Source organism: Temnothorax longispinosus, chromosome 5 (genome assembly GCF_030848805.1).
Source record: "Temnothorax longispinosus isolate EJ_2023e chromosome 5, Tlon_JGU_v1, whole genome shotgun sequence".
Taxonomy (NCBI): domain Eukaryota; kingdom Metazoa; phylum Arthropoda; class Insecta; order Hymenoptera; family Formicidae; genus Temnothorax; species Temnothorax longispinosus.
The window spans coordinates 19,203,516-19,214,620 of record NC_092362.1 but is presented as its reverse complement, the minus strand read 5'-3'; the positions used below and the strand labels follow the sequence as shown (position 1 = coordinate 19,214,620).

At 38.6% G+C, this 11,105-nt stretch overlaps 3 protein-coding genes across 8 annotated transcripts; 1 reads left to right on the top strand and 2 right to left on the bottom strand.

Annotated features, from left to right (window-relative positions):
- Positions 1 to 2,226: 2,226 nt before the first annotated feature.
- Positions 2,227 to 4,825, top strand: LOC139812632 (uncharacterized). The gene is made up of 3 exons (XM_071777612.1): positions 2,227 to 2,872; positions 4,127 to 4,236; positions 4,336 to 4,825. Exons 1-3 carry the CDS (start codon positions 2,525 to 2,527, stop codon positions 4,499 to 4,501), a joined length of 624 nt encoding a protein of 207 aa, XP_071633713.1. The 5' UTR covers positions 2,227 to 2,524; the 3' UTR covers positions 4,502 to 4,825.
- Positions 4,826 to 5,111: 286 nt separating this feature from the next.
- LOC139812630 (uncharacterized) lies at positions 5,112 to 8,436 on the bottom strand. Of its 4 annotated transcripts, XM_071777605.1 has the most exons (6): positions 7,409 to 8,436; positions 7,136 to 7,305; positions 6,640 to 7,057; positions 6,177 to 6,500; positions 5,604 to 6,023; positions 5,112 to 5,537 (listed from the first exon to the last, which is right to left on the bottom strand). In XM_071777605.1, exons 3-6 carry the CDS (start codon positions 6,967 to 6,969, stop codon positions 5,319 to 5,321), a joined length of 1,293 nt encoding a protein of 430 aa, XP_071633706.1. In that variant the 5' UTR covers positions 6,970 to 7,057; positions 7,136 to 7,305; positions 7,409 to 8,436; the 3' UTR covers positions 5,112 to 5,318. The 4 variants fall into 4 exon arrangements, with proteins under 4 accessions (XP_071633706.1, XP_071633707.1, XP_071633705.1 ...); XM_071777606.1 differs by having other exon boundaries at positions 6,640 to 7,330; XM_071777604.1 differs by having other exon boundaries at positions 6,640 to 7,305.
- A 223-nt stretch (positions 8,437 to 8,659) lies between these two features.
- On the bottom strand, positions 8,660 to 11,099 carry LOC139812631 (uncharacterized). Of its 3 annotated transcripts, none has more exons than XM_071777610.1 (5): positions 10,516 to 11,099; positions 10,029 to 10,437; positions 9,565 to 9,888; positions 9,086 to 9,505; positions 8,660 to 9,019 (listed from the first exon to the last, which is right to left on the bottom strand). In XM_071777610.1, the coding sequence occupies exons 2-5, from the start codon at positions 10,347 to 10,349 to the stop codon at positions 8,801 to 8,803; spliced, it is 1,284 nt and encodes a 427-aa protein (XP_071633711.1). In that variant the 5' UTR covers positions 10,350 to 10,437; positions 10,516 to 11,099; the 3' UTR covers positions 8,660 to 8,800. The 3 variants fall into 3 exon arrangements, with proteins under 3 accessions (XP_071633711.1, XP_071633712.1, XP_071633710.1); XM_071777611.1 differs by having other exon boundaries at positions 10,029 to 10,645; positions 10,768 to 11,099; XM_071777609.1 differs by having other exon boundaries at positions 10,029 to 11,099.
- Between the last annotated feature and the right edge of the window lie 6 nt (positions 11,100 to 11,105).

Sequence of the window (11,105 nt, the reverse complement as noted above, 5' to 3'; positions counted from 1 at the left end):
ACAGCTGATCGTCAATCTGCTAATTCGTTAATTGGTTCTATAATTTCTCTTTTCACGTGTCGAATAGTAGAAAATTGATATTTCTGTCCGTATTAACGAAATACTGGCAGATATTACTGAAATTCATCTTATTCTTTTTCCATATGACAAATTAATTAAATATAACAAAATACTGTAGGTATTACTAGATAAATTGATCGACTAAGCTAAGTTAATCCAGAGTAGAAGTTACTCTTATGTCCATTTCTACCGGTGCAGCTTAACTTTAATCCAGATTTAACTTACCTTTTATCTTTTTCTAATTCTTAGAACTAAGAAAAGGTAAAAAGTAAGTTAAACCGAGATTAAAGTCAATCTACCTTGGTAGAAATGGACATCGCTGTATCGTTCGATGCGAGCTTGGGGGCTCCGCGACAGGTTTAAATCCCGCACTGCATCCCCGCGTTATTACACAGGCGCGTCGCCGTACGTCAAATCGCCTCGCTTCCATTGGTCGCCCGCTCCACGCGTGTCAACGTTTATTCCGCAAATACAAACGCGTATTCTTGGCACGCTCGCGCCGATTGTTTATCCGCGAAGTCTATTTAAACGCGCTTCAGACGATCGACGATAAAAGAGAATTTGAAACATTGAAACCAGAATCTCTCTTTGAGGAGTTCGACATATCGTTTGACAAGGAAAAACTGTTATCGTAAAATCGGGATCACGTCCATAAAATTACAACGTTTTATTTGTGGGCGGGAAAGAATAGGGCATGTATGCTTGAAATTGATGAATTAATTCACATTAACTGTAATCTAAGAAAATTTGGAGATTATTTGCATTGAGGCAGCACACACAAAGTATTTTCTGAATAAATGATACGTTTATCAAAAAACAAGAATTGAATATTTTTGTCCATAATCCATCCTTTTTGGTCATCCTTACGAAATTACTTATTTTGTACAGACGCACGTAAAACGAGTCGCTTTCGAATCTTAAAACGAGCAGGTAGGTACCTACGGCATTTAATGATATACTTCCATTTATTTTGCTGGAAATAATCGAGTCTTGAACGAAAGGATACTCGAGCCTGCCGAGAGGCAGAAAGAAACACAACGGTGTTTTATCAATCCTTTACTAGAATACCATGTCTGTTCAGCTAAAATAAACCCTCGTAAAGGGAGCCATTTAGAGGGTTCCCATTACAAACTTATTTGTTCTTAGTTCTTGGAAAAGTTTACGAAGACCTTGGATCGAGCTTGTCCCGCCTAGATTTGACCTCCGGTTAAAAGCAACAAGATATCGCCAACGATAGCATCTTAATTATCTATACGATCGCTTCGCCGATGCGGTCACGCGATTAACAACCAACCTGACTATTAATTACCGTAACGTTCGTTCGTGGAAAGGAGAAAAAAAGGATTCGAAGAGCAAATATAAACAAGAACGAGCGATCTGCGAACTCATTTTGCATAAAACTGCATCCGGAATCGCGAATGGGGGGAGGGGGATGACTTCCACTAAATTCTAATTAACTTGATTGGTGATTAATTCGGCAGAATTGCATGTCAATATTTTTGTAACTGCCATGCTTTACCGTCTCCGATCTAATCTTTCTTTCCATGCATTAAACAAAATTAATTTTTCCATCCACGTTAATAGTACAGTATCTCGTTTAACAAGTTAATCGGCGATCAAGTTAATTGGGGTTTAGCCCAGAGACTGACGCACCTACTATGTATATATGTATACATACGTGATCAATAATGATACAAAAATAATAGAATAAATTGAGACAGCAATGTAATTAAATGTTACACGCGATATATGAGACACTTCACAGATTTTTCTTTAAATTTTTTATAACACACGATGATGTTCCTAAAGGATGTTTGATCAAATTCTACCACATTATATAAATCATGTGAACACAAGTTCGCAAATACATTCCTTCCATTAATGTCAGTATAATTAGTATATTTATTAATACCTATTAGTACATATAATTAATATACAGTCTTATAGTTCTTCTTCCTATATTTAATGGCCTTCAAGCAGTGCTGCTCCGAAAATGGCCAGGACGAACAGATAGTTAACTGATACTGTTATCATTCAGGACGTACACACACGCACAACACGCACACGTGCGCGCGGCCACCAATCTGGAGTGTCTGGGTCTGGACGAGCATTAACATTTAACGCGAGGGCCGGCCGCGATTAATCACGCACGCGACGCGACCGACATGTGCGTGCACGGGGTCCCGGGGGTCGGGGGCGTCGCGTCGCGCGCGCGAGGACGACACGGAATGACGGAACTGTCCGAAGGCCGCCGCGCCGCGCCGCGTGGCGGAACAGCTGGTCCGGGAGGAAGCGCGACGAGGAAGAGACGGGGTCTGGCCTGTCTGGTTTTGCGCGTCGAGCGGCGAGCAATATTGAGCAACATGGAGAACGCGCCGGAACGTCGAGCTGTCGCGTCGTAAACCGCGTGAAAAACTGAAAGAGCTCGTCGTCGTCGCCGTCGCCGCTTAAATGACACGGCACGATGACGCGGTTGAAGATCCAGAAGCTGAAATTCTTCATATTCCTGCTGATCTTCCTGCTGGCGCAGACGGCGGTCTGCGACGGGAGTTTTCGGGAGAAGAGGGACGCGCCGCCGTCGGCGGACGTGGACGAGAAGGCGCCCGCGGTCGCAAACGAAAATGTAGGAACGAACGAGAAGCACGGCGATAAGGACGGCAACCGGAAAACCGCGGACGCCGGGTCTACCGCCGACGCGAAGAAGCCGGCGCCCGACGGCAACAGGACGCACGACAACATAACCCCGAAGCCGCTGCCGTCGGACATCGCCGTCGCGAACAAAACCTCGCACACCGCGGACACGTCCAACGAGGTTTGCACCACCTTCGTTTGATCGGGGACTGTGGACGGCGGTCACGATTTTATTTATCTTATGTAAATAGTGTGGAGGTTACGAATATGTTCCTTCCATGTATTTAATTATTTATATAATAAATAAACATTTAATGATAAGTATTGAACACTAATATCCGCTAATATTAGTCTATTTACTGATATATAAATATCTATATATTTATATTCATATTTAATTGACATATTACTGTATAAGCATGATATATGTATTAGCATTTACTCAACATAAGTTGAATAAACACAGTGAACATACATTCAAGGAGATAAAAATCCCACGCGAAAAGATGAGAGACGAGAACGTGAAATAAAATTTTTCTACATAATGCTTTAAGAAGGAAAATCCTTTTTCTACATTTTTTGCTCTCATGCAGACGGTTCTGTAAAATGTGAATGCTTTTCGTATGCAAAAGCAGCCCTTTGCTGATCTGAAACTTGTACCACTCTTATATTCTGGAGAACAAGAATCGCTCTCATCTTGTGTTCTGTTTTTATTCTAAATCAAGATCAGAGGCAATAGTTTCTTGCATACGCTGCAGAGATAAACGCATAGTGAAGTCGGCGGGTAGAAAAAATTGATTAGCAGCTTATTACGCACCAGAATAATTTTCGTTATCATTCTCTACTTTTTATCAGTGCCTGAGGAAAAAACTTGAGAATAATTTGTATCTTGGTTATACTAAAGCAGTTGCTTCTAGTTATAATACATAACTGCGTAAAACTGCAGCATGCCGCAAATATTAATGTTAATATACATATTGTGCAAATTGTGCTACATTAGTAATTAGTAGACCAATTATTAAATATGAATATCTTACATATTAATAGATAGACTAAAGGTCTATCCAGACAAACTTGCATAACACATAAACATAAGCATAAGAAAATTGATTGTCCATATACATGTGCATAAGGAAATAGACCAATCCATTTCTTTATGCATATGCTTATGCACCTATGCAAGTTTGTCTGGATAGACCTTAATATTAGCAGATATTAATGTTTTATATTTATTATTATACGTGGAAAGAATATGTACCTTTACACTATTTATTTTATATAATAGGCTGGTTTTTTGCATTTTTTTTAGGAACATCCTGGATAATGTAAATTTAAATCTATAGACAGCGTTTCATACCACATAAAATTATATCACTGTCTTGATGTATTCTTAGTTATTGATTTATTTATTCTTGTTATTGATTTGACATGACAGTCCAGCGAAGGCCACACGTCCTTCAACACTGGTGCTCTTGTACGTGGTTTCTTAGTCTTCGTGGGACTAAGCATCCTTGTCATGGCCTACATCGTGTTCCGTAGTTTTAGGTGCGTTTTAATAGATAACAGTATCGCAAGAACGATATACACATATATCTATATGACGGATTATGTACTTAATGGCTTAATGGTTACTCTTATCGGCAGGTTAAGTAAGACACGCGCCCAGTTGGTTCGAAAATACGGTGTCCTCACACACAGGCAAGACGTCGAGATGCGACCGCTGCCACTAGAAGAGGAGGACGATGAGGACACAACTGTTTTCGATGCGAGTAACGTTGTGACCATCAATGCTCAGCATCAAAACGCATAGACGTGTGTCTCATAGTGATATACACCGTTGCGCTATTATATATGTGAATATGTCATCCGTGCAATGTTCTCGACATCACGTGACTTTTAATAACATCCAACTAACTTTACCGCGATCTCTTGCAGTAGATACACAAGAGGACTATCGATTGCGAGAAAGGCATTTTTCAACGTTTTAAAAGTTATTTGCTTTGCGCAGATTATTAACATCAAATATGCATCTGTGATGCACTTATCATTAACATATTATGCTTTTCAGTAATAGATGTACTTTTCCTAAAAAAAAGAAACAAAAGAAAGAAAAAATACAAAATATTTCTACCAACACTGTCCACCCTGTTAATATTGCTATGTGATAACACGAAATTTTAGATATATATCATATATATCATATATATGAACTAATGAAAAGTTAATGGGTGGATATATATTTCTCTTATACAAATTATATTTTCATTAATCTACGTTGTTATAATTAAAATTATACAAAAAGACATAGATTGTCTATTTTATTTAATTCTACATATTTTTAATAAAAACCGGATAAAATTTTATTCCAGATATGTATGAATATATAATTTTGAGATATATATCTATTGAAAAAATATAAATATGTGAAAGTAAGATTTTATTAAAGTTAATTATATACATATATATTAATATATATCAATAATACTATTCCAATACTACTTACTTCAGTACATTATATATATTAATTCCAATAATGTGCATTATTATTTTGTTAAAATGAAGCAGTCATGCTTCATAATTTTCTATGTCGATGCGAAAAGGCTAATTACATGTAACAATTTTCATTTTCATAAATATCCATTTTCAACTGCATGGACAATTATATCTGCTAATCTTTGCCTTCCACTTGATGTTTCGATATTAGATAATGACCATACGTCAGCAATATTTACTGCCTCGTCGCCCTTGATAATGGCATCTAAATCGAATGATTGAGATGGATCCAATAGACAAAATGGAACAGCTTCCGTAGCGAACGTTAATCCAATTATGAAATACTCCTTCACCTGCAATTGATTTCAATATTAGTACGATACCCTTTTAAAATTTCGAACGCAAAATAGTAATTTTACCTCTCTCATAAATAAATCCCACGGATAAATCTTTTCTGGTTCGGATCCAAGAGATTTAATGGCGTTGCTCAATTCGGAATGATAAATTTTCAATATATCATCATAATACTGATCTCTAAATGGCTTCTGAGTGCAAGAATAAATTAAAAACGATAGATCCGTGATAGGATTAGCGCAACGCGCGAGCTGAAAGTCCAGTATTAGTGCTTCTTTTTTATTTTGCCCGGCGTCTCGGACTAGAAAATTTGGAGCCCAACAGTCACCCGCGGTTATAATAGACGTCGGAGCATCTTTCCTCTCAATTAATTCTGAGCATTTGTCATAGAGCGAACCAAATTCATAGGAATTGAATTGCTTCTCGGCTTCACTGTTGGGATATTCCATCTTTAACGCATGTTTAGCTATATCCGTCAGCTTTTTCTGTAAGCAAAGATAATGTTACCGATAATTACATTAAGATGCAACGTAATCAAGAGACACGGTAGTGTCTCGTGCCAAGTACACGCGGAGCGAGACCGACCGTGACTCTTTTACGCGACGCGACGGGTTGCGAGTACCCGAGATATCACTTACATGGAATTTTTGGTACCAGTTCCAGTGTTCACTGCCAAAGTAGGTTTCTTTCAAGTAGCTTGCAACTTCTGCGAACTCCTCTTTCTTTTGGTCCTTGTACGCAAATGAGATTGCGTGAAATTTCGCCAAGGTTTTCAAGATCACGGTGCACTCCGCCCAGTCCAGGCAGCTTTGTCTGGACGCAGGCCCAAATCCCAGGGGAGAGACGTCCTCCAAGACTATGAAATCATTCTCACCGTCCATGTAAGAAGCCAAGTAACGTGGTATAGACAATAGATTGCCTTGTTCTTTCTCCGCTAAGAATTTTTCAATCTTAGGGACAACCTGTAACGTAAAAATAATACTCGTTTGAGACCGAGGCACTTGTTTTATTCGATTGTACAAATAGAATCTATTTTTTTTTCTTCCAAAAGATACACATGCATTTCCGATTACACAGAAGAAGAGCTTCACGCATTCTCACCTTTGTATAAAATATGATTTCGTTACCAAAGAATTCTCCGCTCCTAAAAGTCTTTCTTCTGCCAATGTTCTTGGGAATCGACTTCACGACGATATTAACTTGCACTTGTTGCTTCGGATTACCGTCCACGATACCGAACAGTTTTCCCTTATTAACGGTCGACAGGTAGCTGTCACCCTTGGCAAATCCCTCGCCAAAATTCCAATCTGTCAGCTGTACCTTCTTCCCGTTATACGCTCTACTCAGGACGTCAGCCAGCACCTCCTCCGTAAACTTGTCACTCACGTCGCTCAAGTTAAAACGTTCTTTAGTTTCACCACTTTCACCCATGATCTCTTCTACTTTCCTAACTTTATATTTATAGATTTACGAAATCCGACTTTCACAATATTGACTTTTTGATCGGAATTATTAAATACTGCAATATATTACTTGAAATTAATATTGATGTTAATTTAAGGAATTTTAACGGAATTTTAGTTTTTATAACAGATACCTCTCGTTAAAATTAAAGAGCGTGATGTGATAAATATGAAAGCGACACTTTTATCGATAGGCTGACGCACTGTTGCGGTTCATGTATAAGTAGGTAGTTGTTATCTCGCCGGCGTGATTTATCTTGCCTGCGTGATTTACATCTCTCTCTCCTCTTCGTGATAAAGCGATCTATAAAATTCACACATAAAAGCACCTTATCATTTCGTGGTATTTAACTTCAACAGCGTTTGATAGCGTAATATATTTATGTAATTCGTACGCTCGTACTCACATACAAATTAATTTGCATGAAGTCTCCTCCCTACGATCGAATTCTCTGCAAGGGGAGGAGGCGGGGAAGAACCGTTTACGTAGATTGTTGCGTTGCAAAATGAACAGAGCCTGGCCTGTTCGATTACTGGAATCTGGAATCGCGCGTGACGCGCGTCGATCTGCCACGTGGAACACTTCCTGACACTATGACTATGGGCTAGGCTGGGATTTTCCATTGTGAAGCAGGATGGAACTTGTTAAGAGGCATCATTAAGAGGCATCAATCAGGCTTGCGCATCTCTGGAAGGGATGAATTAAAAGGCACAAGCAGCGGTGAAAGGCCACGAGCGGCAATGTGACTGAATTCCATCGTGTATTCTAAACCTAAACACTGTAGTCTGACTGTAGACCATCTGATCATAGTGATCATGCGCGGGTTTCTGCCATCGATCTGCACCGCGGAAACATAACCTTACGAGCATCGCTGGAGCTGGAAGAACCGAGAGAATTTATTTTGTTCAGGAGGTTGATAAGAACCTGAGGTTGTGTTATAAGTACTACATTAATGAACGCAAAAACTACAAACGACCCTTTTTTGTCGAACGTTTTGTTCCCCGGCATTGAATTGTAGGGACGTTATCGAAAGCATTAATGATGTACAAATATTTATTATACCAATAAAGACAGTCTGGCCTTTATTGACTTTTCTTCCGCTATGAAATTGCATATTTTCTTGTGATTGTATGCTGATAAGGGTGTGCTCCGAATTTTTGATAAGTCATGGGATGTATGTAGTACATCAAGTACATGCGTATTATTGGCATGCTAGATTAAACTATAATGAAGATTATATACAGTATTTCCAGAAATCTTGGAAATTTACTTCGCCGCGACAAAGAAATTTAAAAGAATGACGAATTAGAAACACATCAAGGTCTGTTTTCTGTTGTTGAACTATACAGCTATGTAGCTATGCTAGTTCAAGAGTTTATCTTTTTTTGCACAGCCAGTTCAACAACAGAAAACAGATCCATTGTCTATTAGAAGCATATTGCTTCTGATGTAATTGTACGTGAATATCATAATTCAATTACCATATTTACATTACGGAACATATATATATAAACATATATATATATATATATACATACATATATATACATATATATATAAACACGTAAAAAAATATTTAAAGAGTATTTTAAAAAATTCTATATTTTTTATCAGAAGAATAATTGATGTTCAAGAGGCACCCTGGTACAAGGAGGGATTAAAAATGTTTCATCTATTTAGATTGTATATAGTTTCTGTTACAAGTGTCGCAAGAGAAATTATGTCGATATGTCGAATACGTTTCTTAGTTTTAATTCTATTTCGCAGGGGATCTTATAAGTAGCAAAGCTTTTTCGCATCATATGTATCCTTTTTCAACGGCGTGAACTATCACGTCCGCTAATCTTTGCCTTCCACTTGATGTTTCGATATTAGATAATGTCATTACATCAACAATATTTACTGCCTCGTCGCCCTTGATAATGGCATCTAAATCGAATGATTGAGATGGATCCAATAGACAAAATGGTACAGCTTCCATAGAGAACGTTAATCCAATTATGAAATACTCCTTCACCTGCAATTGATATCAATATTAGTACGATACCCTTTTAAAATTTCGGACGCAAAATAGTGATTTTACCTCTCTCATAAATAAATCCCATGGATAAATCTTTTCTGGTTCGGATCCAAGAGATTTAATGGCGCTGCTCAATTCGGAATGATAAATTTTCAATATATCATCATAATGCTGATCTCGAAATGACTTCTGAGTGCAAGAATAAATTAAATGCGATAGATCCGTGATAGGATTAGCGCAACGCGCGAGCTGAAAGTCCAGCATTAGTGCTTCTTTTTTATTTCGCCCGGCGTCTCGGACTAGAAAATTCGGAGCCCAACAGTCACCCGCGGTTATAATAGACGTCGGAGCATCTTTCCTCTCAATTAATTCTGAGCATTTGTGATAGAGCGAACCAAATTCATAGGAATTGAATTGCTTCTCGGCTTTACTGTTGGGATATTCCATCTTTAACGCATGTTTAGCTATATCCGTCAGCTTTTTCTGTAAGCAAAGATAATGTTACCGATAATTACATTAAGATGCAACGTAATATCACTTACATGGAATTTTTGGTACCAGTTCCAGTGTTCACTGCTAAAGTAGGTTTCTTTCAAGTAGCTTGCAATTTCTGCGAACTCCTCTTTCTTTTGGTCCTTGTACGCAAATGAAATAGCGTGAAATTTCGCCAAGGTTTTCAAGATCACGGTGCACTCCGCCCAGTCCAGGCAGCTTTGTCTGGACGCAGGTCCAAATCCCAGGGGAGAGACGTCCTCCAAGACTATGAAATCATTCTCACCGTCCATGTAAGAAGCCAAGTAACGTGGTATGCACAGTAGATTGCCTTGTCCTTTTTCCGCTAAGAATTTTTCAATCTTCGGGACAACCTGTAATGTAAAATAACACTCGTTTATGAGACCGAGGCACTTGTTTTATTCGATTATACAAATAGAATCTATTTTTTTTTCTTCCAAAAGATACATCTGTATTTCCGATTACACAGAAGAAGAGCTTCATGCATTCTCACCCTTGTATAAAATATGATTTCGTTACCAAAGAATTCTCCGCTCCTAAAAGTCTTTCTTCTGCCAATGTTCTTGGGAATCGACTTCACGACGATATTAACTTGCACTTGTTGCTTCGGATTACCGTCCACGATACCGGACAGTTTACCCTTGTTCATAGTCGACATGTAGCTGTCACCCTTGGCAAATCCCTCGCCAAAATTCCAATCTGTCAGCTGTACCTTCTTCCCGTTATACGCTCTACTCAGGACGTCAGCCAGCACCTCCTCCGTAAACTTGTCACTCACGTCGCTCAAGTTAACACGTTCTTTAGTTTCACCCATGATCTCCTCTACTTTCCTAACTTTATATTTATAGATTCACGAAATCCGACTTTCAAAATATTGACTTTTTGATCGGAATTATTAAAAACTGCAATATATTACTTGAAATTAATATTGATATTGATTTAAGGAATTTTAACGAAATTTTAGTTTTTATAACAGATACCTCTCGTTAAAATTAAAGAGCGTGATAAATATGAAAGCGACACACTTTTATCGATAGGCTGGACGCACTGTTGCGGCTCATATATAAAGTAGTTGTTATCTCGCCAGCGTGATTTACATCTCTCTCTTTCCTGTTCGTGATAAAACGATCTATAAAATTCACACATAAAAGCATCTTATCATTTCGTGGTATTTAACTTTAACAACGTTTGATAGCGCAATATATTTATGTAATTCGTACGCTCGTACTAACATACAAATTAAAATCTCCTCCCTGCGATCGAATTTTCTGCAAGGGGGGGGGAAGAACCGTTTACGTTGATTTGCAAAATGAACAGAGGCCTGATGGCCTGTTCGATTACTGGAATCTGGAATCGCGCGTGACGCGTGTCGATCTGCCACGTGGAACACTTTCCTCACACTATGACTATGACGGCTAGACTAGGCCGAGATTTTCCATTGTGAAGCAGGATGGAGCTTGGCATCAATCAGGCTCGCGTATCTCTGGAAGGGATGAATTAAAAGGCACAAGCAGCGGTGAAAGGCCACGAGCGGCAATGTGACTGAATTCCATCGTGTTATTCTAAACCT

What these genes read in the sequence shown, in the direction of transcription:
- LOC139812632 (XM_071777612.1), top strand. Translation starts at nt 2,525, where the DNA reads ATGACGCGGTTGAAGATCCAGAAGCTGAAATTCTTCATATTCCTGCTG. An exon ending in CCGCGGACACGTCCAACGAG is followed by an intron (nt 2,873 to 4,126) that starts GTTTGCACCACC and finishes TTGACATGACAG; the next exon opens with TCCAGCGAAGGCCACACGTC. An exon ending in ATCGTGTTCCGTAGTTTTAG is followed by an intron (nt 4,237 to 4,335) that starts GTGCGTTTTAAT and finishes TCTTATCGGCAG; the next exon opens with GTTAAGTAAGACACGCGCCC.
- LOC139812630 (XM_071777606.1), bottom strand. Translation starts at nt 6,969, where the DNA reads ATGGGTGAAAGTGGTGAAACTAAAGAACGTTTTAACTTGAGCGACGTG. An exon ending in AAATCATATTTTATACAAAG is followed by an intron (nt 6,501 to 6,639) that starts GTGAGAATGCGT and finishes TTTACGTTACAG; the next exon opens with GTTGTCCCTAAGATTGAAAA. An exon ending in GGGATTTATTTATGAGAGAG is followed by an intron (nt 5,538 to 5,603) that starts GTAAAATTACTA and finishes AATCAATTGCAG; the next exon opens with GTGAAGGAGTATTTCATAAT.
- LOC139812631 (XM_071777609.1), bottom strand. Translation starts at nt 10,349, where the DNA reads ATGGGTGAAACTAAAGAACGTGTTAACTTGAGCGACGTGAGTGACAAG. An exon ending in AAATCATATTTTATACAAGG is followed by an intron (nt 9,889 to 10,028) that starts GTGAGAATGCAT and finishes TTTACATTACAG; the next exon opens with GTTGTCCCGAAGATTGAAAA. An exon ending in ACTGGTACCAAAAATTCCAT is followed by an intron (nt 9,506 to 9,564) that starts GTAAGTGATATT and finishes CTTTGCTTACAG; the next exon opens with AAAAAGCTGACGGATATAGC.